At 39.4% G+C, this 25,245-nt stretch overlaps 1 protein-coding gene across 1 annotated transcript in view; it reads left to right on the top strand.

Annotated features, from left to right (window-relative positions):
- Positions 1–25,245, top strand: part of CWH43 (cell wall biogenesis 43 C-terminal homolog) — a 30,948-nt gene that overhangs the window by 1,599 nt on the left and 4,104 nt on the right. Inside the window, exons 3-12 of the mRNA XM_075709575.1 lie at positions 4,614–4,734; positions 4,879–5,033; positions 7,781–7,982; positions 8,975–9,063; positions 10,984–11,238; positions 14,919–15,044; positions 17,157–17,236; positions 18,551–18,656; positions 21,424–21,559; positions 22,783–22,932. Coding sequence (XP_075565690.1) covers positions 4,614–4,734; positions 4,879–5,033; positions 7,781–7,982; positions 8,975–9,063; positions 10,984–11,238; positions 14,919–15,044; positions 17,157–17,236; positions 18,551–18,656; positions 21,424–21,559; positions 22,783–22,932 — 1,420 coding nt within the window. The remainder of the gene's footprint in view (positions 1–4,613; positions 4,735–4,878; positions 5,034–7,780; positions 7,983–8,974; positions 9,064–10,983; positions 11,239–14,918; positions 15,045–17,156; positions 17,237–18,550; positions 18,657–21,423; positions 21,560–22,782; positions 22,933–25,245) is intronic.

Genomic DNA, 25,245 nt, shown 5'->3' with positions numbered 1-25,245 from the left:
AGATTGGCAGAGCAGGTGTCTTTTGTATAGTAGTTCTGTGTCTGTGACGATAGGTAGAGACATTACAGAACAGCTTGGGGCTATTATAAAAGTAATCTGCTGTGAGTGAAATGTTCTTTTTGGTAGACTTACTTTCTGAAGCAGGTTTTCTTTTTTTGTTAATATCTTTTGGTTTTTTTTTCCTTTGTTAAATGTGTCTGTATACCTGTAGCATATTGATGGGGTTATAGGCTCATCCTGCGTGTGAGATGGCTCTCATATTGTGAGTTGCACAGGAAGAAAGTTTGATCTTATATTGAAGATAAAACTGCCTCACTACCCATCCCACGTGCTCCTCCCTAAACCAAGACTTGCTGGGATTCCCTCTTTGGTCTTCAGCTAACTGGTACAAGTCTTAGCTCTTGTTGATTTTCTGAAAGTATGTTGGGAGAAGGTTTGGCAGCTACAGCCACATTCAGAAGCAAGTTATTGCTAATGAGTTTGCAACACCTGGATGAACTCAGAGGAGACAAAGGTCTCCTTTCTGTGTACAGGGAAAATTGCTGCTGCTAACTGGTGTCTTTCAGAAGCAGCAGTTCCTGGCTTCTCATTTATCAATATAAGATGATAATCAGAGGATCACTTTCTATATAATTTTCTTCTTTTACTGGTATAAGACAGAACAGGATCATCTTATTTACTTTTGCTGCATGACTGTCGTGGTTTAGCCCCAGCCAGCAACCAAGCACCACGCAGCCACTCGCTCACTCCCCCTGCCCTGATGGGATGGGGGAGAGAATCGGAGGAGTAAGAGTGAGAAACACTCCTGGGTTGAGATAAGAACAGTTTAATAATTGAAATAAAGTAAAACAGTAATGATAATAATAATAATATAATAATAATAGTAATAATAATATACAAAGCAAGAGATGCACAATGCAATTGCTCACCACCCGCCGACCGATACCCAGACAGTTCCCAAGCAGCAATCGCTGCTCCCCGGCCAACCCCCCCCCCCCAGTTTATATACTGAGCATGACGTCATATGGTATGGAATAGCCCTTTGGCCAGTTTGGATCAACTATTCTGGCTGTGCCCCCTCCCAGTTTCTTGTGCACCTGGCAAAGCATGGGAAGCTGCAAAGTCCTTGACTAGCGTAAGCAGTACTCAGCAACAACTAAAACATCAGCATGTTATCAACATTCTTCTCCTACTAAATCCAAAACACAGCACTATGCCTGCTACTAGGAAGAAAATGAACTCTATCCCAGCCAAAACCAGGACAATGACTTTATTTTAAAAACTATTCTCGTTCTTTATTAGAACTGAACACAGCTCATTGGTTTCATCAATTTAGATGAAGTATAGTTTTACCATGTTATTTTCTTTTTCTACTCTTTCTGTCATAGCTGTCGTAATACTTTTTTGTTGTTTCATAATAAGCTTTTTGGTGAGCAGAGTCTTCCACTTCAGCTTTCTGCAGCAGTGCTCAGTGCATTGCTTTCTACAAGATCTGCTAGTTTAGAAACTAGTAATGAGGGTAAGCATTTCAAATTGCACCCTGCATTCCTTCAGATATCACAGTAACACAAAATTTATTTAAGATTAGTCCTTCAGATCATCTTGCTATGTTTACTCGTTCACTTAGCCAAAAGAGATGGAAATTGCTTAAAAGTATATAATGTAATTTTTTGTTCCGCTAAGTAGAGAGCAGTGACAGGCCTCTAATGGTGTGTAAACTCTGCTGGTTTATGCCTGTTTGCTTCACCTGAATCACAAGCTCCTGAAGGTACTAACTACAAACAAAAAGCTAACCCCTTCAGTAGTAATCTGGGGAAATGATGTGCTAATGGAGGTGGTCAGAGAAGGACTCCAGAGCATGGGGGGACTGAAGCTGTATGCATCCTGACTTTTGGGCCAGCCTGAGCATTGCTATACACAGGTATGGCTCCCCTTCATTCCTGCCTGAACAGGAACTGTTCCCACAGTGACCATATCCCCTTGCTGTTTCCATCTCACAGGCACTCCTAATATTGTCCACCCCTTGGCAAGTCTACACGGTATTCTCTCACAGCTCTACTGTACTTACTCTGTATTCCCCTTACGTGTTGCCCTACAGTGAGCATAAGCGTTTGGGGAAGATGTAAGAGCATGTTCCTCACCCTCTTTGTCTCCAGCAAGGAGTTCAGCAGCCAATGGTAGCTCTCACCCCTAACTTGCCTCCCTACTGCAGGTTCTCAGCTTACTCAGATGCCCTTGCCCAGGCAGCACTGGGCTTTAGGACTTTCCATTTACTTAGTTTCTCATCACTTCGTTCTGTCTTTTAAATTATTTTTGTCTTATCATACTGTGCTGCTGTTTTTCCTATTCCTCAGTTCTTCCTGCTTTCTTTCCTTCTTCCTATCTAGACACTTCTTGCTCTTTTTGATCATTTTCCCTTCTGAGAAAGGCCATGGCAGCCTTCTGGAGCTTGTTGAACAAAATCAGGCAGAACAATCTACCCCATTGTCCTGGTTTTGGCTGGGATAGAGTTAATTTTTTTCCTAGTAGCTGGCATAGTGCTGTGTTTTGGATTTAGTAGGAGAAGAATGTTGATACCACACTGATGCTTTAGTTGTTGCTGAGTACTGCTTATGCTAGTCAAGGACTTTGCAGCTTCCCATGCTCTGCCAGGTGCACAAGAAACTGGGAGGGGGCACAGCCCGAATAGTTGATCCAAACTGCCCAAAGGGCTATTCCACACCATATGACGTCATGCTCAGTATATAAACTGCGGGGAGTTGGCCGGGGGCAGCGATCGCTGCTCAGGGACTGTCTGGGTATCGGTCGGCAGGTGGTGAGCAATTGCATCACTTGTTTTTCCTGGTTTTGTTTCTCTCTCTCCCTTGTTGTTCTCCTTTTCATTATTTTTTTTTTTCTAAATTTCAATTATTAAACTGTTCTTATCTCAACCCACAAGTTTTCTTACTTTTGCTCTTCTGATTCTCTCCCCCATCTCACTGGGGGCGAAGGTGAATGAGCAGCTGTGTGGTGCTTGGTTGCTGACAGGGGCTAAACCACAACAGCCACACATGCTCCACCCCATTCCACTGGAAATATTCAGTCTTCAATTTCACAATCAAAAAATCTGGAAATTCTTCATGCTTAGCTAAAACCAGAATATTTAGGGGGTTGTATTTTTTTTTGTTTTGATGGAAAAGGCTCTTCCCTTGTTCATAATTATCTTTCTTTTTGCCTTTTCAAGAAGCTGTATTTTCTCAGAAACTTTTGTTTTAATTTCTGTATCCTCTCATACTACTTGATTTTGTGTTTTGTTAAAAAAAAAAAAACCCAAAACACCACAACAATGAACTACCCCTGTGGTAGTGTCCACTTGAATCTATATCTTCAGATAACACACAGTAAATTTGTGTGCTTGGATAGATATATTTACATTTTGGGTGTACTTGCTCAGCAACAGAAGGTGTGTCTACTGTAAGTTGGCAAACCTACGCTAGCTTTAATCTTGCTAGCAAAAGTGATGAAAGATTTGAAGAAGCAGAGTTGCAGATTTCAGCACAATTGAGCGACAGAAATCTGTGTGCATTGTACATGCAATCTCCGCTAAAATCCATACAAGTACATCTTCACCACACATTAATTTCATTTTACCATCTTTGCACTAAGCTTTCCACCTTTTACTCTCAGCAGAATGCGCAAATAGACAGTTGGAGGATTCCTAGCAGCATTGACAAAATCAGCAACTCCATTTCTGGCCTTCCTTGCTTAACATCTCTTCAAGTTTGACTCATATTCACTTAGGAAATGGCTGGTAGCAAAACGATGTTGCTTCGCCTGCTGTTTGTCACTGGTCCTGGGCCAGAATTTGCCACACTGACTGAAGTTATGAGAATGTCTGTGACCTGTAGTCACTTGAATTGGAAACCTGGTAGCAGAGTTTAAAACTGCTGGTGAAGGTGAGGTCGCTGTGCCCTGGGAAATGGCAGAGATGCATGTGCATGGTCTCTTTCAATGACTTGGGAGGGTGACAGTTTCTGGTAACAAGATGACGCAGGCTGCTAATGACTGCTCTGAGACCAGATACTGGGCCAGAGAAAGCCTTGTTCACACCTGCTAAGGCGATTGCCTACTTATCCTTGTGCAATGTATGGTGACTGCTCCTTTCTAAAAAGGATACGGCTTTTGAGTTACGTAAGTGCGCTGTGGCAAAAGCCGTATCCTTTTTAGAAAGGAGCAGGTACCATCCATAAAATTTTATGGCTTTTGAGTTATGTAAGTGCACTGTTCAGGAATATCTATATGCTTAGATATTTTATCCATATATCCTATTTATGGAATCAATGACCATAAGTACTTAAATTAAGGCAATCACTGCAGTCTTGGATAATTGCTTCATGGTTTGTTTTTTTTTTTTTTTCCTGAAAATGGTAACTGCTATAATGTCATATATACCCAGTTTCTATCTATACATAAATATCTTTGGTTTGTTTAAAAAGGTGTAGTGTCATATGTTTTCAGATAAATGGTGTAGCATCCAAATTACAGACAAGATTGAACTAATGCACAGGAAATCCTTATTATCTGGTCTCTATTGCCCATTAAAGCAACCTCTGTATGTGTGTGTTTGTTTGTAGGAAGCTTAGCATCATACCAGGCACCAAATGCTTCAATTAGACTATTCATCTTGGCTGCAGGTGTTTCCTCCTCATTGCTGGTTCAAACAGTAACGTGGTGGTCAGGAAACAGTTTACAAAGGTATTTTCTTATACTGATGGGATTGTAATTGACATTTCTTTATATTAAGAGGTGTTTTCTTCCCCCCCCCCCCCCCCCCCAAGAAGTTAAGTTTTGGGGCTTTTTTTTCAAATGCATCATGATTTCAAAAACTGATTCTTATAGGTTCATCAGGATATGGGGCTTCATGCTAGGCAAGATAATGCTCCTTGTTCTTCGCATCTGGTATACATCACTAAACCCCGTCTGGAGCTCACAAGCTGCCAATACTGTCATACTGACAATTGGTTTTATAGCAGCAGTGGAGCAAATTTATTCAGGTAAGCATATTACAGCAAAGATGGCAGTTATGAAAATGTTCTAAGGTATACCTATCTATGTGTCACTGGGTTTTGATTCTTTGCGCTTTTTTCCCCAGTACAGTCTGTTTTTAGACCTGATGCGTGAGCATTGCAGGCTTTAGAAACCATGGGGTACTTCCATCTGCCCATAACATGGCAGAATTGATAACACAATTTATACAAGCTGTAGTAAGTTGGTGTTGGAATTGCCAACTAATTGCAGTATCAATGATGTGACAGTAATGCAGACAAAGGCATAACCTAGACCAATAAAACCAGAACAGGTTATCCTCATTCCGACATGACACATCTGTGGTATTTCTGTTTTTTTCTTAAATCAGTCTGCTCTTTGAGTTTCTCTGCCAGTGCATATCCTTTGACAGAGAAGGGGAGACAGGACAAAGCTGAGGAACAGCTGACGTGGCAAAATAAACAGAAAGAGTTGGAAGACTGCACAAGTTGTCCTGGTCAAAATTTGTCTCAGTTCTTGGAGCGTCTGGACAGAGTACACAGCAGTGGGGGCTGGCATAGGTTAAGCACACTTGAAAACTGAAGGTAGTATTGCCAAGGAAGACAGCGAGGTTGGGTTGGTTAGTTAAGGCAGCTCATGTTAAATCCTCAGAAGTTCCTTCCTTCTCAGTATAACCTGAATGAATTAATTGAAAGATAACACCTTATCTATGTGTAAGTGGGTATAAATTGGCATCATGTGTATTGTTTGTAGACTTGCATTACTGTCACAAATGGAGGTTTGTGAATCCTGCTGATTATGTCAATTCACTATGAATGAGTGACTTTACACAGTTTGATTTAGTAACAGTTAGAATTTACTTGTAGCAAATCACAGAATTTGATTATATTTTTAACAGCACTCAATCATCAGTGATTAATAAGGTGATTAGACAAAATCAATCAAAATAGTGACTTAGTTACAGATTCGAAGATGGCAAGGCTCACTCTATTACTACATAGAAGCGCATAAAAGAGAATTAAATCACAATGAGTTAGAACGATTCATAAAAGGATTGTGTATATATGGAATAAGGGGAAACCCTCCCGTTGAGTCACGAGGTTTAGACTAGAGCCCCTTGCTTTCTAAACTCCTTCTCAGAGAGGAGCCTAGGTGCGGCTAGGTCTAATCTTAGTCTCAGACTTGGTCGACGGTTTATATGAATAAGGATAATATATTTATATGTATATATGTATATCTAGTACATAGAAGAAGTGTATAAAGGAAATTGGGTTACATGAGAGAGAGAGAGAGAGAGGGAGAAATCATATGTAGGGGATATGGAAACCCTCCCATTGAGTCACAAGGTTCAGAATAGACCCTCTTGCTTTCTAAACTCCTCAGAGAGGAGTCTAGGTGTGGCTGGGCCCACTCTTAGTCTCAGACTTGGTCAACGGCTTATGAGAGTAATGCTATAAGAATAATACAGCAGTGTAAGACTCCCTTTGAAATTAAATCATACATCTACAGATTACTTAAATTGATTCACGCATGCACACTCACAAATATGAATGCATATATGAAAATGGTATACCTATTAAAAATTCCCCTCAAGTTCAGTGAAATACTCACGTCTAATGTCTTGGCATTTCTCAATGGGCGAGGGTTGAGCCTCGTGGAGTGAAGGGTTTCAGCCCAAGCTCCACTGTCAGTCTTCAGCAACGGATTTCTGGTTGCAGCAAACTTTTAGAGTTTGCTGGCTCTGAGGGGCATCTCGCTCAGAGGGAGATGCTGGTACAGACCGCAGCAGTCCAGGAGAGCTCCAAGGGCCTCACTTAGGACAGCCGTTTATAGGATTGTGAGATGATTGACTTTAATCACCAGTAAATTTCCATCCGAGCCACAATTTGGGTCGGCTTGTTGTTGGAATTCTAGCAGCGATGATACCACCCTGTTCCAAGGCTGTCTGGGGTAGCTGTTTGTTCTTGTTCCCCTCATTAGCCATAATATGAATCTTGATAAGAACAGAGCTGCTCTCTGCTCCAGCCATGTAGGAGTTTCTGGTACAATTAAGGGGCGCTTAACTGACCAACTCGCTACACAAAAGCTGCGGCCTGGAATTCCTGAGATTGTAGAGTGGCCGAAGCGAAGGGGAAAAACAGAACAGAAAAACAGAGTTGGGGGGAGATGTACCACCACAGTTACATGACAAATTAAGCCTGAGCTTTCATCATAATTTAGAAAGGGAACTTACTGCAGGAGATTAGGACGGGAGTCTGTCTTCTTCCTAGGTGACAAAGCGATATGTCTATGCTATTAAAGGTGCTGCTTTCTCCTTAGAGAGGATCTAAAGTGCACAGAAAAAGAAGAGAAGGAAGGGAGTTTATTTCTGGCTTCTTTGAAAGTGTCAGATTTTGTTCTTATCAGAGTTTAGCATTTCGGGGAACAGAATTCTCTGAACAAGTTCTAATAACTTTTCTGCTGATTTTCAAAGCCAATTTATTTATTTAAATTCCAGTAGTATGAAGAATAATCATATGGGCAGCTTGCCATTTTTGTACGCTTAAGGTGAGCAGCTTTTCCTGACAGACCTAGGAATGTTATTAGAGACTTTTTGTCTTATCAATTTCCATGAATGATCAGATAAGTTAGCTTTTGTGTCTGAGCCAGTAATTTATTCTGGTTAATTTTGTGATCTTGGCTATCTCTTTTCCTCAGTAACCCTTTCTAATAGGATTTGACAGTTTGCTCAGCTATATTTCTATTCTTATGCTAGGTGGAGACAAGACGAAACAAGAAGCAAACAAAACTGGTAATGCAGTTAGAGAGAGAGTTTCCCACCCTCATTGGCTTTTGTCAGGGATTGGTTTTGGCAGCCTCATGTTCCTCACCCTGTGGATATTTGGGGAGGTCTCGTTAATTTCTAGATGGGCAGTAAGCGGACATCCACATACAGGTCCAGATCCTAATCCATATGGGTAAGTGGTTTTTTTTTATTATTATAATTTAAACAAAACAGTAATCAAAAGCCAGTGCTGTAGTGGGTGACATTAAAACTCAACCAGACGGTGGTATAACAACTTACATAGAATAAAGTGGGTATAAGGTACTTCACACAGAGGACTTGTGGATTCATTCTTGCTTTCAGATACCTCTGAGCATTGTGTCTATACCAATAAATCTTAACATTTTCTAATACAGAATTATTCAGCAATAAAAAACTTGATTTGCCACATTGCAAAACAATTTTTAAATTAGGACTGAGGTTCAAGGTTTTATGAATGAAGTGCATCTATAATATGCAGTAAATGAATCTAGCAGTTGAATTCAGAGAGGAGATGGTAGGAAACAGTGTATGTCAGAGATGCATGCAGATTAAAAAAAGTAAACTGTGTGCAATATTAAGAGATACACTCTTGTAGAAGTTTTGGTTAGTAAGAATTTAGTCTTAATTCTGTGTGTTGCTCATGCAGGTTCCAAAATCTACTAAGAGACCAGATTAGTTATTCTGAGTCAACTACTCGTAGTGGCAGGTGAGGTAGTTAATAATCTGGAATTAGTATACACAAGAGCTACCCAAGACATAGATAGTAATGTTAGATGCTGTAGGATCCCCTATTTGATGTGAAGAACATAATTCTGTTTGGGGTGGATTCCTCTGTCTCGTTTTCTCTGAGTTCTTTTTGCCTTTTGTACCAAGTACTTCAGTGGAATGCTGCTGCTGCTGAACATAGCTCGCTTATATGTTATGATAAACTGCCGTTATTTTCAACTGGATGTTTTTTACGTCCAGTAAAGGAGAAAAAATGTAGTAGGTGTGAGATAAAGATACTTTGTGCTCAAATTGAGCTCTGTTTAGAAAATATTACTAAGCATCCTTGTCTGTATGTCTAGAAGTTTCTTTTTCAAGGCCAGGTGTTTATAAAAATTGTATTAATACGTGATTTCTTTTTTGTTATTGTTTTATTAGAGGTACAGTTCTGTTGGGCCTGGCTCAGGGACTGATGCTTTCATTTTGGAGCTGGTCTTCTGTCACCAGTTTTGCCTGGTTTCTTGTAGGTATGTGCAAATCCTGAGCAGAATTTTTGTTTCTATTACCTTTCCTTTTACTCCAGCCCTCTGACCCTACACCACATCTCAGAAAAGTCAATTGCTAATCAAAGCGTCTTTCTCTCTGTCACTGACTGTAGCATACATATGTCTGACCAGTTGACTAAGGGTTACAGGCCAAACCTCCAGGATGCTGCAGAGCAGCATTGTTCTCTTCAGAAGCCCCTGTTGAGGTTCTGTTCCCACGAACAGCATCTCAGTTCTGCCGCTCTGCATTGTGTACGGCCACATCTAGGGTTATGGGGTTGAGATGACACAAGCCTCTCGATTCCACAGGAGGCACAATAACTTGTAATTTAATGAGCAGTTCACCTGGAGGCAAGCTTGCCTCCTGGCTCCTTAGTCGCCAAGATCTCCAGGCAGTAAAATAGTATGAACATCAAAGCAGTTCTGCTGGAGCAATATATCTGTGAATCAGTCTGCATGCAGTGGGTCTTGGGTGGTGTGAAGAGGGATTCAAGTGCTGGATCTGAACATCTATTTTCAGGAGGATGGTATAGCTATGCTGTGGGGCAAGGTATGCGTGGAGCAAGTAGGAGGAGATGGAAATAATTCTGCTCTTGAACTGTGGAGAGGTGTGTTTTCCATACCTTCTCAGCATGGGTGGATGGATGCAGCTTGGTTTAATTTGTAGGCCCATCTGAGTGAAATTTAGTGGTATAAATGCTGTTGAATAAAAACATAAGTCTACTTCTTTTTTGGTCTTAGCTAATTGTTTGTAGATGTTGCTATCAAGAAGACAAAGCAGTACTTCCTACAAATGTTTAATAATAAATTGGGACATACCAAAATACAGAGACCAAAGGAAATGATGAGTTACGTTTTGCCTTCTTCTTATTCACCTTCTTTTTTGGAGCACTAAAGAGCCAGTGCTTTCAAGTCATTTTCCACAACCTTGAAGACAAGAAGTTTGAGGCAAACTGAGTTTCTCCTAGTCAGGAACGAAAATATAATACCAAATATCAGGAAGGTCACAATCAAAGCACAGGAGTTGGCAATGCTTAAACTGTCAGTTGCCCAAATATTTACCTTTTGGTGCAGATGTTAGTTTTAAGAAAGGTGTGTGCAGATTGTAATGTGAGTATGAGCATTTGATTTTTGGTGTACACACATTGCTGATTTCAAAGTAGTACAGAATGGTTCTTTAGCTGATTCAAGCATTATATTCTAAAGTGCTCAGAAGCTTGATGCATGAGTAAAATATTAAAACATGTTTCTATACATTTGCTATCATGATGTGAAAGCTAGTAAACATTTTCTTACCTACAATAAAGTTTTAAAATTAAGTTGTCCTGTTATAGAGAGTTTCTGTAGTTGCTAATGTTCTGTTTGGGGTAAAATCCCATCACAGTCAAAGACAGCGTGGTAAATCAAGGATCTTGCAGTTAGTAAAAGATTAACAGTTGTTTTCTTGTCTATCGTATGGTTATCTAAAGGGAGAGATGATCAGGGAAAGATGTTTTCTCTTCATGTTAACCTACTTAATTCTTTCTATATTATGTTAAAGGAGGTTCATAACAGGCAGACCTGTTATTCTCTTAAAAACTGCATCATCCCTTCGTTGTGCTGGGAGATGTCTGTGTAAGAAAAACTGTTCAGTTTTGGCTCTTGGCTCTTGATGATGTTTCTCTGCTTTTTGCGGCACTCTCTTCAGCTGAATAGGCAGTCTGTAAGAGAATGAGATGTTGGGAGAAGAGGTTGTCTTTGGCTATTGGGAATAACTGTCCTTCTAGTGATGCAGTTCTCATGGCTGCAAAGCACAGTTATATTTCCCAGACTCTCTTTTTTTCCTAGACAGAATGTGAATAAGAAGGTGGCAGATAATATACCTGACTGTGACTTACTCTATTCTTTTCTATCCCTTCACAGGTTTAGCATCTGCAGGCGGTCTCCTTTATTTACACACCTGGAGTGCTGCTGTTGCAGGCAACGTTCTTGCTGTCTTTACTATGTGTGTGTGGCCTCAACTGGCTGGATGTTTTGTTAGCTGTCTGCATCCTGGGAAAGCCATGAGTACAGCCATGTTTGCCTATGTTCTTGAATTATTCTTCTGTGTATGGTGTACAGCTTATAAATTTGTACCTGGAGGAATTTACGCTAGAGAAAGCTCCCATCTTCTTTTAGGTACATTTACGACTATGAAAAAATACAATATGTTTGCTTTAGCCTCAACCAGATGTTTAAAACATACCTAGTGTATAAATAGTCTTTCCAAATGCTCAGCTTCTATTTGATTTCCTATGGTACGAGTTTCTATGAGAAAATTAGTGAGACATGCAAAAAATAATCTACTTGTTTCTTTACTGTTAGAAATAGTTTAAAATGTGGGCAGAAAATGGAATTCAGTTGAGGGAAAATGACAAAGTGAAAAATAGTCTGATAACTCAGTACACAACCAAGAGATCTGTTAATCAGTCACCCTAAAAATATGGCTGCAATCCAGGGTGTGAATGCACCTGTATGCTAGCTAAGATAGCAGAGTGGTACCTCGGGTAACAATATAGTTTCTGGAAACTCAGGGGTTTATGAAGGCTGTGTTACTGGGACTGTAACACAATTCAGTGCACTATTTAGCCCTGCTCTGAGGAGCAAAGTGCAGCATTCTGCTGATCTAGCTAGTCTGTGTTTGAGACCTGAGCTTTATTTCTGTGTGGCTCTACCTTATGCTTTGTGGACACACCAGCGTGTTTGGAGGAACATTGATAAGCCTGCAGCATCAGAAACATGCAAACAGGAGAGGAAGAAAAGAAATTTTCAGGTATTTGCCAATGAGGAAGAACTGAGGTGAGCAAATAGAAAGGTTTTATTAGCAAAATGATCCCTTGATGAAGGTGGGGAGGTGGAAGCGAAACCAACCATTTCTGGTTTTGTCTCCAGGATTATTTTCTTAATAGGTACTAATGTGTTTCAATACCATATTTAAACAGTGCCAAACATTGTCTTGGGCTAAGCATGTGGCGCATTTTAAAATGAAAAGGATTAATGAATACTCTGCTTGACTTGTTGCTCCAATGGTTTTAGATTTCATAAATGTCTTTGCAACCACTTTCTGCCACTCCAATTTCTTAGTCTCCATAGGTGTTTCATGTATCACAGCAATCATGTGCAGGGTTTCAGTTTGTTATGTTCTGAGGAGAGTTCTGTTACTTTTATTACAGTTTTCTTTGTTCTGAAAGCACTCTGGAGGTCCGTAGAAACAGTTATCTCCGTTAATTTAATTTTATTTTTTGAAGTTACATGAAGAAAGCATGTGGTAGAGGAGTGTCAAATGCTTTCTTGAGTAATGCTTTGACAAAAGAAAAGCTGTTATATAAAATCCCTCTCCGTCACTTCCTTTGAAATACACACTTGTGATTAATTCACCTGGCATAATCACTGCATAGTAACACAGAGGTGGCCCTAACTTATCTCTTTGGTAAAAAGAAAACTGTGAACTGAACTCGTCTCAGCTGATGGTGCTACGTGAGTTTATATTCCCTCTGAGAATCCCGTTTCTGTCTTTTTGATGCCATCCCGTTGCTTATCAAAGATTTGCAAATTATACCATGAGATTGTGCATTTGTTGCTGCACTTCTTCCCTTACAGCTTGGCTTTCTGGCAAACTGCTTGTTTTCTTCTGGTTTCTTTCAGGTGCAAGTGCTATTTCTTGCTTTCTCCTCCTGTCCAATACCCTGCCTTTCTCTTGCTGCGGTTTGGGTAGGGAACTGCACCAGGAAAAGTGACAAATGAAAGTAAGACCATTATATTCAAAACTTCTGTGCTGCTTCACTGTGATGTAACATAATGCTGAGGGGTCAGATCCCTGGTCTTCTGTCAACTTTAATGGCTTTGAATCGGTCTCCCTTTGGGAAAGGTTTTGTGTGTGCCCCCTTCTTCGTTGCACTAGAACCAGCTTCCTGGTTTGCAGACTTTCACTACAACTAATGTAACAAGGGCAATAAAAAAATACTGAGTAATGGTTGTTTCATCTGCAGCTGTAACTCTGAAATAAAACAATACTTCTATAAGTTAACTAACTATGCCACAAAGATATTAAGGACATACACCTTCTCCAGCAGAGCTCTTATCCAATTCATTATGCTCCCATGTTTTCTTCACAGGTAGTTGGATGCTTTAGCTCATAAGGGATGGGAAAAGAGCTTGTACTATTAGTCTGAACTACCTATTGAAAAGATACCATCACAGTGCATTGCAACAGTTAGTGCACTGAAGTTGCTTACTAGCTTTCAAAATGTATCTGTAGGTGTGCGTAGCTGTTTATTCTTAAAAAGCACAGCTGCTTCTGTTGGCTCTGGAGTGCAAGAATACAAGATGCTGCCATGTTAAACCAGCCTCCCAACCTGCTGCAGTCTGCTTACGCTGTTTCAGAACAAACCATTGAGCAATTGCTTTTGTAGTTCCTATATAAAAATGTGTTACTTGTATCTTGGTGACAGAGCAGTTCATTTGCAAAGATAACAGCTCAATGAAAAAATACATTGTTGATTGTAGATGTCTGTTATTTTAAGGTTTGGTAACATGTAAGTGTAACTTCATTGCTCTTGTCTGGGTTAATTCCGGTAAACTTTGAAAGCACTGGACTTAGCTGAGAGTTGTAGCCATCCATAGGGGCCTGGAAGCATTTCAGCATAATTTGTCTACCGCATGCTAGCCTTTTTGACGTAATACCCTGAAACTCTACTGCAAATCAATCTTTGCTTGAGAGCGCTGGCTAAGTGTGCTTGAGGTTCTGTGGAAGTTGGTGTTAGGATACACAAATGTGGGGAGGTCTGCTGAAAGATTCTGTACTTTGCCCCAGATCAAAGGATTAAAATATTTTTGTTTTTATTGTTCTCCCAATTGGTACGTGAATGGTGGAAGGGAAAACATGTCTTTAAACAAATATTTCACTAATAGAAGAAATCTGATAAAAAGTGCAGTAGTGGGACCCAGCATTACCAGCAGAGTTAAAATATCTCTGCATTTCCATAGTGAATAATGAGACAGGTTCTGATGATTGCTCGGTTAGTACCTAATGCAGCCTGATGCTGGGGGCCGCAAAGTTATCTGATAATGTCATGATCCTTAGGCTGCTGGGTTGCAAGGGAAGAGCAAGAACAGCTGTAAGTTGCATTAGTGTCATTACCCGCCTTGTGCTCAGCCTGAAGGACCCAAAGGTGGACTGTATTTTGGAGCTCACCATAGTCCAGAGTAGAGTAGAGTTCATAATGTGAAGGGGCCTTTAGGCTAGATACTTTTACTATTAGGTCTGCTCTTCAGTCATCAGCACAAAGCAGGCTTGATAAGGCTGTTTCAGGTGTGTTAAATCTTAGCAGCAGCTTATTTGGAAAAAAAACCAAAACACCCAAACAATTTAATTTTGAACTTCATTATTTTTGTGTGAAACAGATGTTCGGTGGCATTTTAAATAATCTTTTAGCTTTGACTTCTTACTGCAATACTATTATTTTGAAATACTTTTTTGAAATGTTTATCATTAGTGGGATGTTTAATGTTACTAGCTCATTTTGTTGGAAGCAATGCTTATGACAATTACAACAGTGTAAATTAAAAAACTTTGAAGTGCTGCAGGCGTAGTTGAGGTAAATACTGTGACAGTGATAAGTAGGATCTTCTCTATCAATAAATCTCATATTGCCTGCATTACTACATTGGGTATGGCATTTATCTGCGTTTGTGCTTTGAACTGTCTTTGTTGTTGGAGCCATAAGGTTGAATGTAACACAACAGCTGGGAGTTAATAAATGGTGCATATATAATATATTAAAGCTTTATGAAAAAACTAATGACTTATATTTTTACAGGGTTTATAATGTTATGTGTTGGTGTTGTCTTTCTAACAAGACCCAAGAAAGACCTTAGCTCTATCTTTGAAGTGAAAAGCAACCAAAAGCTGCTATTCAAAAAGAGTAAAAACTATATTAAACTACGTAAGTATAATTTTACTTCCTTTCTTCCATGACTCTAGGAATACTGTCTGAGGGGAAAAAGTAACACAGTGGAGTGTTTTGCGCAGATGTTTCAGAAATGTTTTTTTGGTGCTAGTCTTAGAGCCAGACTTGTAGTTGGTATTGCCCTAGTTCCAGTTTTAATGATGGCATATACTAACTGAGGAGTTGGTTCCCTATGATTCGGTTGAGAGAGAGGCTATTCTTCATGGAGTGTTTTAAATGGAGACCAAAAAAAATGAACTAGGGAAAAAAGAAGATGTAAAAATGGATTTTGCATCATTTGTGATTTCATTTTGGCAGTTGAGGAGGAGGCCTCTCTGGGTCTTGGGATTTATTACAGGTGCATACAAAAGATATGAATGATTTCTCAGCCCATTCAGTATGTTGATTTTGAAGCAGTTTGGTTTGACACCTTTTATAGGGCTGTGTGAGCTGGCTGGCACTGGGATGGGACTCAGCTGGTGCAGGAGCTGCTGTATAATGTGACACTCCTCCGTGAGGACACAGTCTTACAAAGCCTGGTTCACACCAGGCCTATCCTCAGGAAACCTTTGTCATCTCCTGCCTGTGAACTATGCCTAGGGATCCCAGCTTTCCACACTATATGTATGAGGCCTGCTTTTTCCCTTAGGTTTTGAAGAAAAACTGAAATGTTTGAGGTTTGACTGCTTTTTGACTTATAAACCTCTGCAATCCATCCAAATGATGTTTTCAAGTATTTCTGTACAATCATTTTGGCTTCAGATGTGTTTTCATTGTTCGCTTCCTTTTTCTAAGGAAAAAGTCTGTCAATATTGTGAAGTTTGGTAAAGGAAAAAATTGCTAGGCGTTGGGGTATGCTAACCCTGCAGAAGTCAGAATGCTGAAGGTTCAAATTCCTGCATCTTTTCTTCCTCTGTGACTTTGGGTCAATTCACTTATTTCCATACCTCATTTTGCCTCATATGAAAAGCAGAGACAATGGTGCTTCACTTCTTTTCAGGGCTGTCTGAAATCTTTATGAAGGTCTTTACCCTATATACTCAGGGGCCAGAAGAATGTGGCCCCTGAGAGTTTGCATGTTAAAGGCAACATGAGCACCAATGCAAGTGTTCTAAATATTGCTACTCAAAAACATTTCAGAAAAGTGAGTAAATATTTCACAGTATTTATCATGTCCAGACTTGTATTGTTTCTCTGTTAAAGGGGTGTTTCCCCTTTAAGCACCTTTGCATCTAGAAGAGTATGAAATTGCTTGACATTTACTAATGTAAACAGCATGTCCTTTATTTACCATCATCCATGGTAAAATTTACTTAAATTTTACACAAAATTGTTCCAGAAAACTTGCATAAAAATAATTACGTATTTGTTTCAAGATTTGATGAAAGAATAAACTGGAGTTATTGAAATCATTGCAGATACTGTATCCTACCGTGTAAATGAAATAACTGCAGAGGGGTTTGATCATCAAATTACAGTGTGCCAAACTCTGAGAGCTCTTAAGTGTCTGTCCACTGCGGTTATTTGGAAGGCTACAGGAGCAATGGGAAATCTCTGAATTCGCATTCTGTGAAGCCACAGTGCCTTTCCAAGAATGCATCAAACAAAGGACTGCTCTGGAGGTCTGACAGGGATTACATCTGTCATCTAAAGGCTAGAGAAGTAAACTAAGTTTTCTTCCACACATTGTATTAATACAAAATAAAAATTGTATACTACAAATGCATACCTGGAACACAGAAAGGAAAACACTGTAAGGTTTACATGGTGCTCTTGCTCATCTCCTATAATGAATTATTCAATAGGTATCATTTTACATAAATATTCCAAGGAGTTTTGGTATATTGTATCTGCTCAGCCCATTGCATTTTGGAGAACATAAGTGTATCTACGCACATACAGATATTCTGCACACATATAGATACTCTTTAAGTACACTACTTTGGAATTGTGTTATCACTGGCATATGTAGAAATTTAAATGTATAAGTTCCCCATTCTATGAATAGCACACCTTAGAATGACAGTGTACCCAGTTCTGTTTAACTGCAATAACAACATTATTTTCTCTTGCTTTAAAAACAATTTTCCTGTGTTTCTCTGTTTCAAGTATTGTGGCTGTTTGTTGGTGTTGGTTTGCTAGGACTGGGTCTACGTTATAAAACTTACCAGAAGAAGTTGGGACAAGGGGTGAGTAGTGTGTTTGTGAAAAGGGTAGCTTTCAAATATACAGCAAAATGCATGTGTGATCTTAGGTGTGTTGGTTGGTGCTGAAGAATTCTTTGTACCAGTATCCAAGTATTCAGCAACAATAATGCAGAAATGAAGATGCAAAAAAGGTTTAATTTGTAAATTCATGCTGAATGTGTGAAACGTCTGGGTCTTTGGAGGTTTACAGCGCTGCTACGAAGAAGAAAATACTTTGAAAAACTGAGATATGCTTGCCTCATACATTCAATTTGTGTGTTACTTTTATAAATGAGTTTATTTTAATTGTATTCAAAACTTGACTGGACAATGCTGTTAGCAGCCTGATCTTTTATCAGGAAAGTTTGAATAGATAACCTCCTGAGGTTCCTTCCAGCTGAAGGAATTCTATGCTTCTATATTTATATGCATAACTCTGAATTGAACCTCTCTGAAACGTTGGTTGACTTAGACTAGTTATGGAAATTGGATAAAAATTGGAAGATTCCAGTTTTCTATCTGGCAAAAAATTAGGTATTGCAATGATAGTATTGATGCAAAGATGCTTAACTTTAGCATTTTGATTACTTAAAAGTTGTCTGAGTGTGTTGCTTGCATATTTAGTAATTTTAATTCAAAATTAGAGCTGGTTTGATCACATATAAATTAACATGTTTCCATTCTATGGAATTGATTACTAATATGAAATGGAATTTTTGATGCAGGTGTTTGCAATTATGAATTAGACTTTTTTCTTTTGGTGGCAGTTTAGAAATAGTCCTTTGAAACTTGCTCTGGACACGTATTCCTGTTGGTTATGTTTTTTGTTAGAGAAATCACTGATGACAAATGCAGGGAAAGATGCCGAAAAGGTGATGAGAGCTAAGTAGAAATTGTGTGTGTGTGCGCGCACACATGCGTGTGTTCACACATGCGCACAGACATACACAGTTGGCTTTCTTTTTAGAACTCATCCAGGTTTGTAGCACCTTAGAATGTGGAAAAAAGTGGATAGTTCCTCTTAGAAAGATGAAAAAATTAGTAGTCTCTTTCATGTTCATTTATTTACTGTTACTTGTACAAATTCGTTTTAACTATGATGACTTTTCTTCTCTTGTTAATAGCAGATTTTTCTCAAAAATACCTAAAGTCTTTTGTAATCCTGACAGCTTTCTTAGGAAAATATGTTGGTTAAAGCATCTCTTCTTGCATGTCTTGTATGGCACCATGTATCTGATGTTGTTGACTGCAAAGGTATAATACATGAAAGTCAAATTGTACTTTACTTTTTTTCCTTTTCTTTTTTTTTTTTTTTAGGTTCCAAAAAGAGACTTCTCTGCTATGATCTGGCCTTTTAGATTTGCGTATGACAATGAAGGATGGTCTAATTTGGAAGGATCAGCTAATTTGCTTAATCAGACAGGTAACTTTTTTTTCCACTTCATTTATATTTGAGAGGGTTCATCTGGAGAGACAGAAGCAAGAACACCTACTGGGTAACTGTCCATTCTTGCATTAACACAAGGACCTGTGTCCAGTGGCTTTCTCCTGAATTTGTGAGCTGTTCCAATACAATCAATCCTGTTAAAAATCCATTTGCAGAGGTGATAATTTTTTTAATATATTTTAAAGAGGTTTCTGGCTGGAGGAAACACTTTGTGTATTATTTGGATTTTTTCTCATATTGCTGAGGAGTTACTTGTCTGTAGAGAAATTCTTTGCATAAATGAAATAATGATAAATATCCTCTTAGATCAAATTTAATGTTTTATAACTTCTCTGTGTTTTTTTAGATGTGAAGCATTATATAATTCCTAAAGAGCCTGAAATTAAAATGCCCTAAACAAGGTGTACAGAGGAGAAACAGACAAGTCTGTTTCCATCACTGAGCCAGAGCAATCTATAAAAGAGAAATAGTGATTGTGTCTTGGTTGAGTTGTCATGATTTTACTGTAAAGAAGGGTCTCTAACCTGTTGCTCACAGACAGGGTTTTGGTTGAAAAATTAGCTACAGAAAATGAAGAATTTGGACCAAAGATTAGTGCTGCTGCAGGGTGCATTGAAAGGAATTGACCAGTGGTGCTTATAGGTGTTACTTGTTTCCTGCAATACCCATGAGACAGGGAAGACTGGGAGCAGCCACCTTAAGATTTAAAGCAGCTCAGGAGGTTGGGAACATCCGTACTATCATTCCAGCCTTTGTTCTCCTCCCCTTCTATGGTGTGAACGCACCACGTAGCTTTCCTGAGCAGCTCAGGCTTCACAGACCCAAGCAGTGGGAAGGCACTGACGCAGGTGCTGCTGTGCAAGCCTTGATTTTTGTGGCAGAGATGCTCAGGAGTTAGTGAAGAGGGAACAGCCTGATTTGCGCATCATTCGCTCTGTTGTCCCGTGACCAAAGGTTCAGAGCGCTGAGCTCTGTAGGCTGTCTAGTGATATGAGAAAACAGCTGGGACATTTGATGAATTGAAACTTGGGGCATTCTTGTACATATGTAATTCCATAGCTCATGGCTTATGCCTGAGTATTTATTTAATCTTTGCATATTTATTTATTAACAGTAATGACTGCATTTATTTCTGGTACCTATGGTTTAAATTCATGAATATTAGAAAAAGTTATTTACCTGGTTATGTCCATTGAGCATTTCTTTGTGGTAATGAAGTATCACTTCTAAAAGAAGCAATTGGTAAGTCAAAAAAGCAGCAAATTCCAAAATATAAATTAATAAATCTTAATTCCTGATTGCTAGAAACAGTATTCCGGAGTTTTATGTTACATGTATATTGTTATATAAAATACCACATTAACATTTTCAGGAAATGCATTAATGCGTTCAGAGTTAAGCTGGATATTGTTAAACAATTTGTTTGCTAAAGAAGAGTAGCTGATTTCGAGAGCCACAGAGAAAAGAGTGGCTAACTTCTTCAGCGTAGGGGTTATCTTTAAAGGTGTAGTGGTGTGCATGCCTTGGGCTCATCTTCTCTCTGTTGGAAGAGTAAAGATGCAACATGTAATGGCTTTTGTGACTGGAATTCCTGTCTGCCCTGAAGGGAACCAACACCAACCAAGTCATTGTTTCTGTGGCCAGCACGTATGCTAACGATGTAGAAGCAAAAATCTGGGAATCCACTTAAAAGTAATCTGAGCTACCATGTTCCCTGCTGACATTGCTTTCGTAGTGCTAAATAAGACATTTCAAAAGCAAAAAAATCTTATGTGGCAAGAGTGGTGCTGGATGGAGTGGTCTTAATTCCTTATAGAAGGCCTGCGGATGAAGTGGTGACTCAGTCTGCCTTCTAGAGCAGGAGAGCACTCCAAGGGGGGCATAATCACAGCAAGAAGGGAGCATTTGCTGCTGCTGCAGCCGCACCAACCTGCTGCTCAAGCTGAGCCTGGATGGTTCAGCCAGCCTGGGGCCAGCTTGCAGGCTCCCACCTTCCTTCAGGCACGGGCAGGTCATTCTTAGCTGCCAGTTCCTTGAGGGACCGCATAGCTCTTTGTGTATCCTGCAGCTAAAATATAGGGGAACCTGTCATGTTCCCCTGACAAAACCACACTTCGGCATGTAAACAGGGAGGGACCACAATGCCCTGAGAAGGTGAGGTGGCTGCGGATGCTCAAGAATTCACTAGAGCTGGGAATGCTTTTGTTACCATGCCTGGGGGCTGACGTTAGGTTGCTATGGGCTGATTAATTGTTTTGGCAGCAGCAACCTGCTCCCTCTTGCACAGGACCCTTCAGAGCAGAATAAGATTTGGTAGATGAAGGTAGGTGCAGATGTGCTGTGTAGCGCTTGTTCATCAAGTTGAAAACAGTAGACTCGCTACTGTGCTCTTAATCTGTGTCTGCACATTATGTCTAATGCTTTTGAAATGCTCCACGCTAGGTATGTGCAGGACAGCTGTACTGTGCAGTCTCACGCGTGTCTGGTTATGCGCCAGGGAGGAACTATGGCATCCAGACACTAAGTATCTCTCCATCAAAGGCCATGTAGCCTGCAGTGACTGGAAGTTTGGGCATGACTTTGTTGCCAGCGTAAGATTTGCACTGATTGACTCCTGAAGGGCTTGTGTTCATCCCTGTGTAATCAAAAGGGAAATGACGAAGTTATGTAGTCATTTATAAATCACATTTATAGGTCACAGTTATAAATTTGGAAATATTTTCTTTTTTCTTCCCCATTTTAGGTGCGGATTTTATCACTATTATAGAGAGTGATGCCTCTAAACCATTCATTGGGAACAATGATCCAACAATGTGGCTAGGAGAAAGGCTAGGATTTTATACAGATTTTGGTCCAAGCACAAGAGATCACACTTGGGGGTGAGTCATCTTTACATGCACAGTGACAGTAAATAAATGTAAATACACTACCCAACACTAACTCCACTAGAACATGGGCAAAGAATAATTGGAGTAATAATCACCATAGTCACTTGTTGGAGCTTGTCTTTAAGAACACGCTTTGATTGCTTAGCATTACAACGCAATGCAGATGAAGTTTCTCATTGTTAAAAATGATCAGGTTTTGGTGCCTGCCCCTGTAAGCTACTTTGGCTTTGGTGATGCAGAGAATGGCATCCTGCCCCTTAATGTACAGATTTGGAAGCCTGGCATTCTAAGTACTGTATCTGATTTGCTTTTGTCTTTTTTTTTTTTTTTTTTTTTTTGCGATATGAGATCTTTAGATTTCAGACTTAAATGTGATAGCAGCTGGAAAATGTAAGTGCTCCTAGAGTTATTAGAAATTTTGAATTCATAAAATCCAGCTTGGGCTGTATAGCGGGAAATGGGCATAGGAAGGCGCATGTCTATTTGACCATTTTTTTTTGTTTGTTTCTGATTTTACTTTAATGCTTGACCAGCTACCAGTTGCATATCTTTGAATATGTTTGCCCTCTGGAAAATAGTGGCTTATGATGTGGCTTTTTTTTCAGGGAAATATGCAGATTTCTGTGGCAGATGTAACTTCCCAGTGATGTTGCAATGGCTATTTAATTTTTTGCCGTATGTGAGGGGAATTTAGTATTTTCCTCTTTGAGAGCCTGTGTCTTTAAGTGATGCAGAATGGGGCAGAAAATTCATTCTCTGAAATTTGCTTCATGAAATATTTTGAAAAACCTGATGCAAAATGGTTTTAAGGTTGATTCCAAACAGACGCTGAAAGAATGAGAAATCTTCTGCTTTAAAGATGTGTTTTTACCCGCTTCTGCTTCTAATAAAATACATTTTAATTACTGGTAGTATAAAATCCTGTTTTGTCTGAGGATGCAGATTTTGAAAGGCTCGGCATAAGAATTCATATATACGGAATGGTATTTCCTAGTCTAGGAATGAATTTGATAATATATTTTTAGACATGTACTTAAGTAATGTTTTAGAGGAAAACCTTCTAAATTCAGAAAAATCCAGTAGAGATGGTTTGTGTTCTGGTCTGATGGTTTGAGTTCAGTGACCATTAGTCTTCTGCTCACATTTATCTGCTTAGTTCACAATTGTGATGCTTGTGAACTACAAAATATAACTGTTTCCCTCTTCTCGTGTAGGATTATGGCGCTATCAAGGTATCCAATTGTAAAATCTACCCATCACCTCCTTCCGTCTCCAGAAGGAGAGATTGCACCTGCCATCTCCATGACTGTCAACTTCACAGGGAAACTGGTTGATTTTGTTGTTGCCCACTTTGGAAATGAAGAGTGTGTATTTTATTTGTTGTTACATACGTTGTGCAAAGTCGGGTAACATAATTGTAATTTGTGAACTTCTGGGATTTCTTTTGTACCCTTTAAAATCTGCTGCTGTAATACTGGTTCTAACAAGGCACATTGGAGGAAATACTATGACATGGCTACTGGTTTAAGGTTTTGAAGCATTTTTTAAAAGGGACAAATGTGTCAAGCAAAATGCAGCTGAGCCTGATATCTGACTTAGTAAAGATATAAAGATGCAGTTCTGCAAAACCACAAGTAATAGGGCTACAGATACATCTCAGTGCAGGATAGCATCCTTCTGACTTTCTGCATGTGGAATAGATCTGTTATATTCCACAATGAGTGCAGATAGTTACAGTTACAGATAGATAGCATTAATGGACAATTGATGTTTATTAAAATAAAAAGTAACAATTCTGAAACCTCCAAGAAAGGACAGAGGAGCAACAAAGCTGGTGAGGGGTCTGGAGAACAAGTCTTAGGAGTGGCTGAGAGAACTGGGATTGTTTAGCCTGGAGAAGAGGAGGCTGAGGGGAGACCTTATCGCTCTCTACAACTCCCTGAAAGGAGGTTGTAGCGAGGTGGGTGTTGGTCTCTTCTCCCAAGTAGCAAGTGATAGGACAAGAGGAAACAGCTTCAAGTTGCACCAGGGGATGTTTAGATTGGATATTAGGAAAAATTTCTTCCTGAAAGGGTTGTCAAGCACTAGAACAGGCTGCCCAGGGAAGTGGTTGAGTCCCCATCCCTGGAGGTATTTAACAGACACGTAGATGTGGTGCTTACAGACATGGTTTAGTGATGGACTTGGCAGTGCTAGGTTAACGGTTGGACTTGATGATCTTAAAGGTCTTTTCCAACCTGAACGATTCCATGATTCTGTGACAGTGTTGAAACAGCAACAAAAATACCCATTCAGTGTTCTTCTGACTATAGGAAACTGGAAATATGAAACCTAATCTCTGGATTCTGAAAGAAAGTATTATCCCAAACTCAAATATGTGATGGAAAAGATTTCAGTTCTTTCTTTAAAACCATGTCTTGATTACTTGTGTGTAATGAATATTAATAAGGGATAGTTTTCTGATGCTCCACGTAGCTGTTATTTTCTGTTTTATTTGCTGCAATATCTACTATGTTTGTGGCTATGTAGTAAGATTTGGATGACTTTTTTATATTTGTTATAATTCATGGAGAGGCAAATTTATGGATGGGGTGCAGAATATAATACACAAAGAAGCTGCTTAGAAAGCAGTAGGAATTCTCATTATCCCATACTGAGCTTCCCCATTTCCTTCCCCTGTGCAGAAGCTGTGCTCCAAGCATGCAAATTGTTTATAGATTGCCCTTTTACTAAACACATAGTTGTTAGAAACCACTCCCAACCTGAACTCTAGAAGGAATTTCATTCTCTGCCTCACACAGATGATTAGACTTGCCTCTCTGAGAAAGTTTGTCAAAGTAGAAAATAGCACTGTATTCCCCCCTCACAGAGAGAGGAGATAAAGATGAAGGAGAAACTAGGAGGAGACACATGGGAAACAAGTGCAAATTAGATTGTGTTTTGAGGTGAATGAATTTGTAATTAAATGGCACACACAGCTGCTTGTTTTTCATTTTTTTTCCTCTGCTCCTTAGGATGACATAAACTATGGAATACTGGATAATTAGGGATTTTTTTAAAGACCGTTTTTAAAATGTAGGAATATAACAATACCTGTGTCATTTAAAAAAAGCCTATCTTCTGGAGAGGTGTAATTCTGGACAGAGCAGCTAGCTGAGCAGGCAACTTCACATATGCCTAGGTTAGGCTTTTATTTAAATGGTTGGGTTTTTTTGTCTCCTGTCTGTGTGCTCTTTCTCCCTAATGCATTTGCTTCAGTCAGAAGTACTGGTATTTAGAAAGCGCAGCAGCATTTAAATTCTTGTCTTCTTTTGGGGTTACAGATTCCAAAATCAACTCCGTCTCAGTGGTATTTAGCCTAGTCTACCAAAATATAGAAGAGAACATGCTTTGCACGACTGTTTAAGGTTATTTACATGAAGAATCATAGAAAGAGAACTGCCTTTACATTATGTTGTGACAAATCCAAGGACAGGGAATGTGATCCAACACAGTACTTTACCAGGCTCCGCTTATGCTATCACTCTTGGTCATGTTGGAACTGTTGTGTAAGTCTTGTTAAAGAGAGGCAGAATACCTGCCAAATGTCATTAAGTAGTGTTAACAGGATGACGTAGCTCTTAAGTTATATTTCATAAATTACGTGACCCAAACTTTAAGACTATATTTACCATGAT

This window comes from Pelecanus crispus, chromosome 4 (genome assembly GCF_030463565.1).
Source record: "Pelecanus crispus isolate bPelCri1 chromosome 4, bPelCri1.pri, whole genome shotgun sequence".
Classification (NCBI taxonomy): Eukaryota; Metazoa; Chordata; class Aves; order Pelecaniformes; family Pelecanidae; genus Pelecanus; species Pelecanus crispus.
The sequence above is the reverse complement of the archived record's forward strand: the minus strand, read 5'-3'. Positions and strand labels throughout refer to the sequence as shown.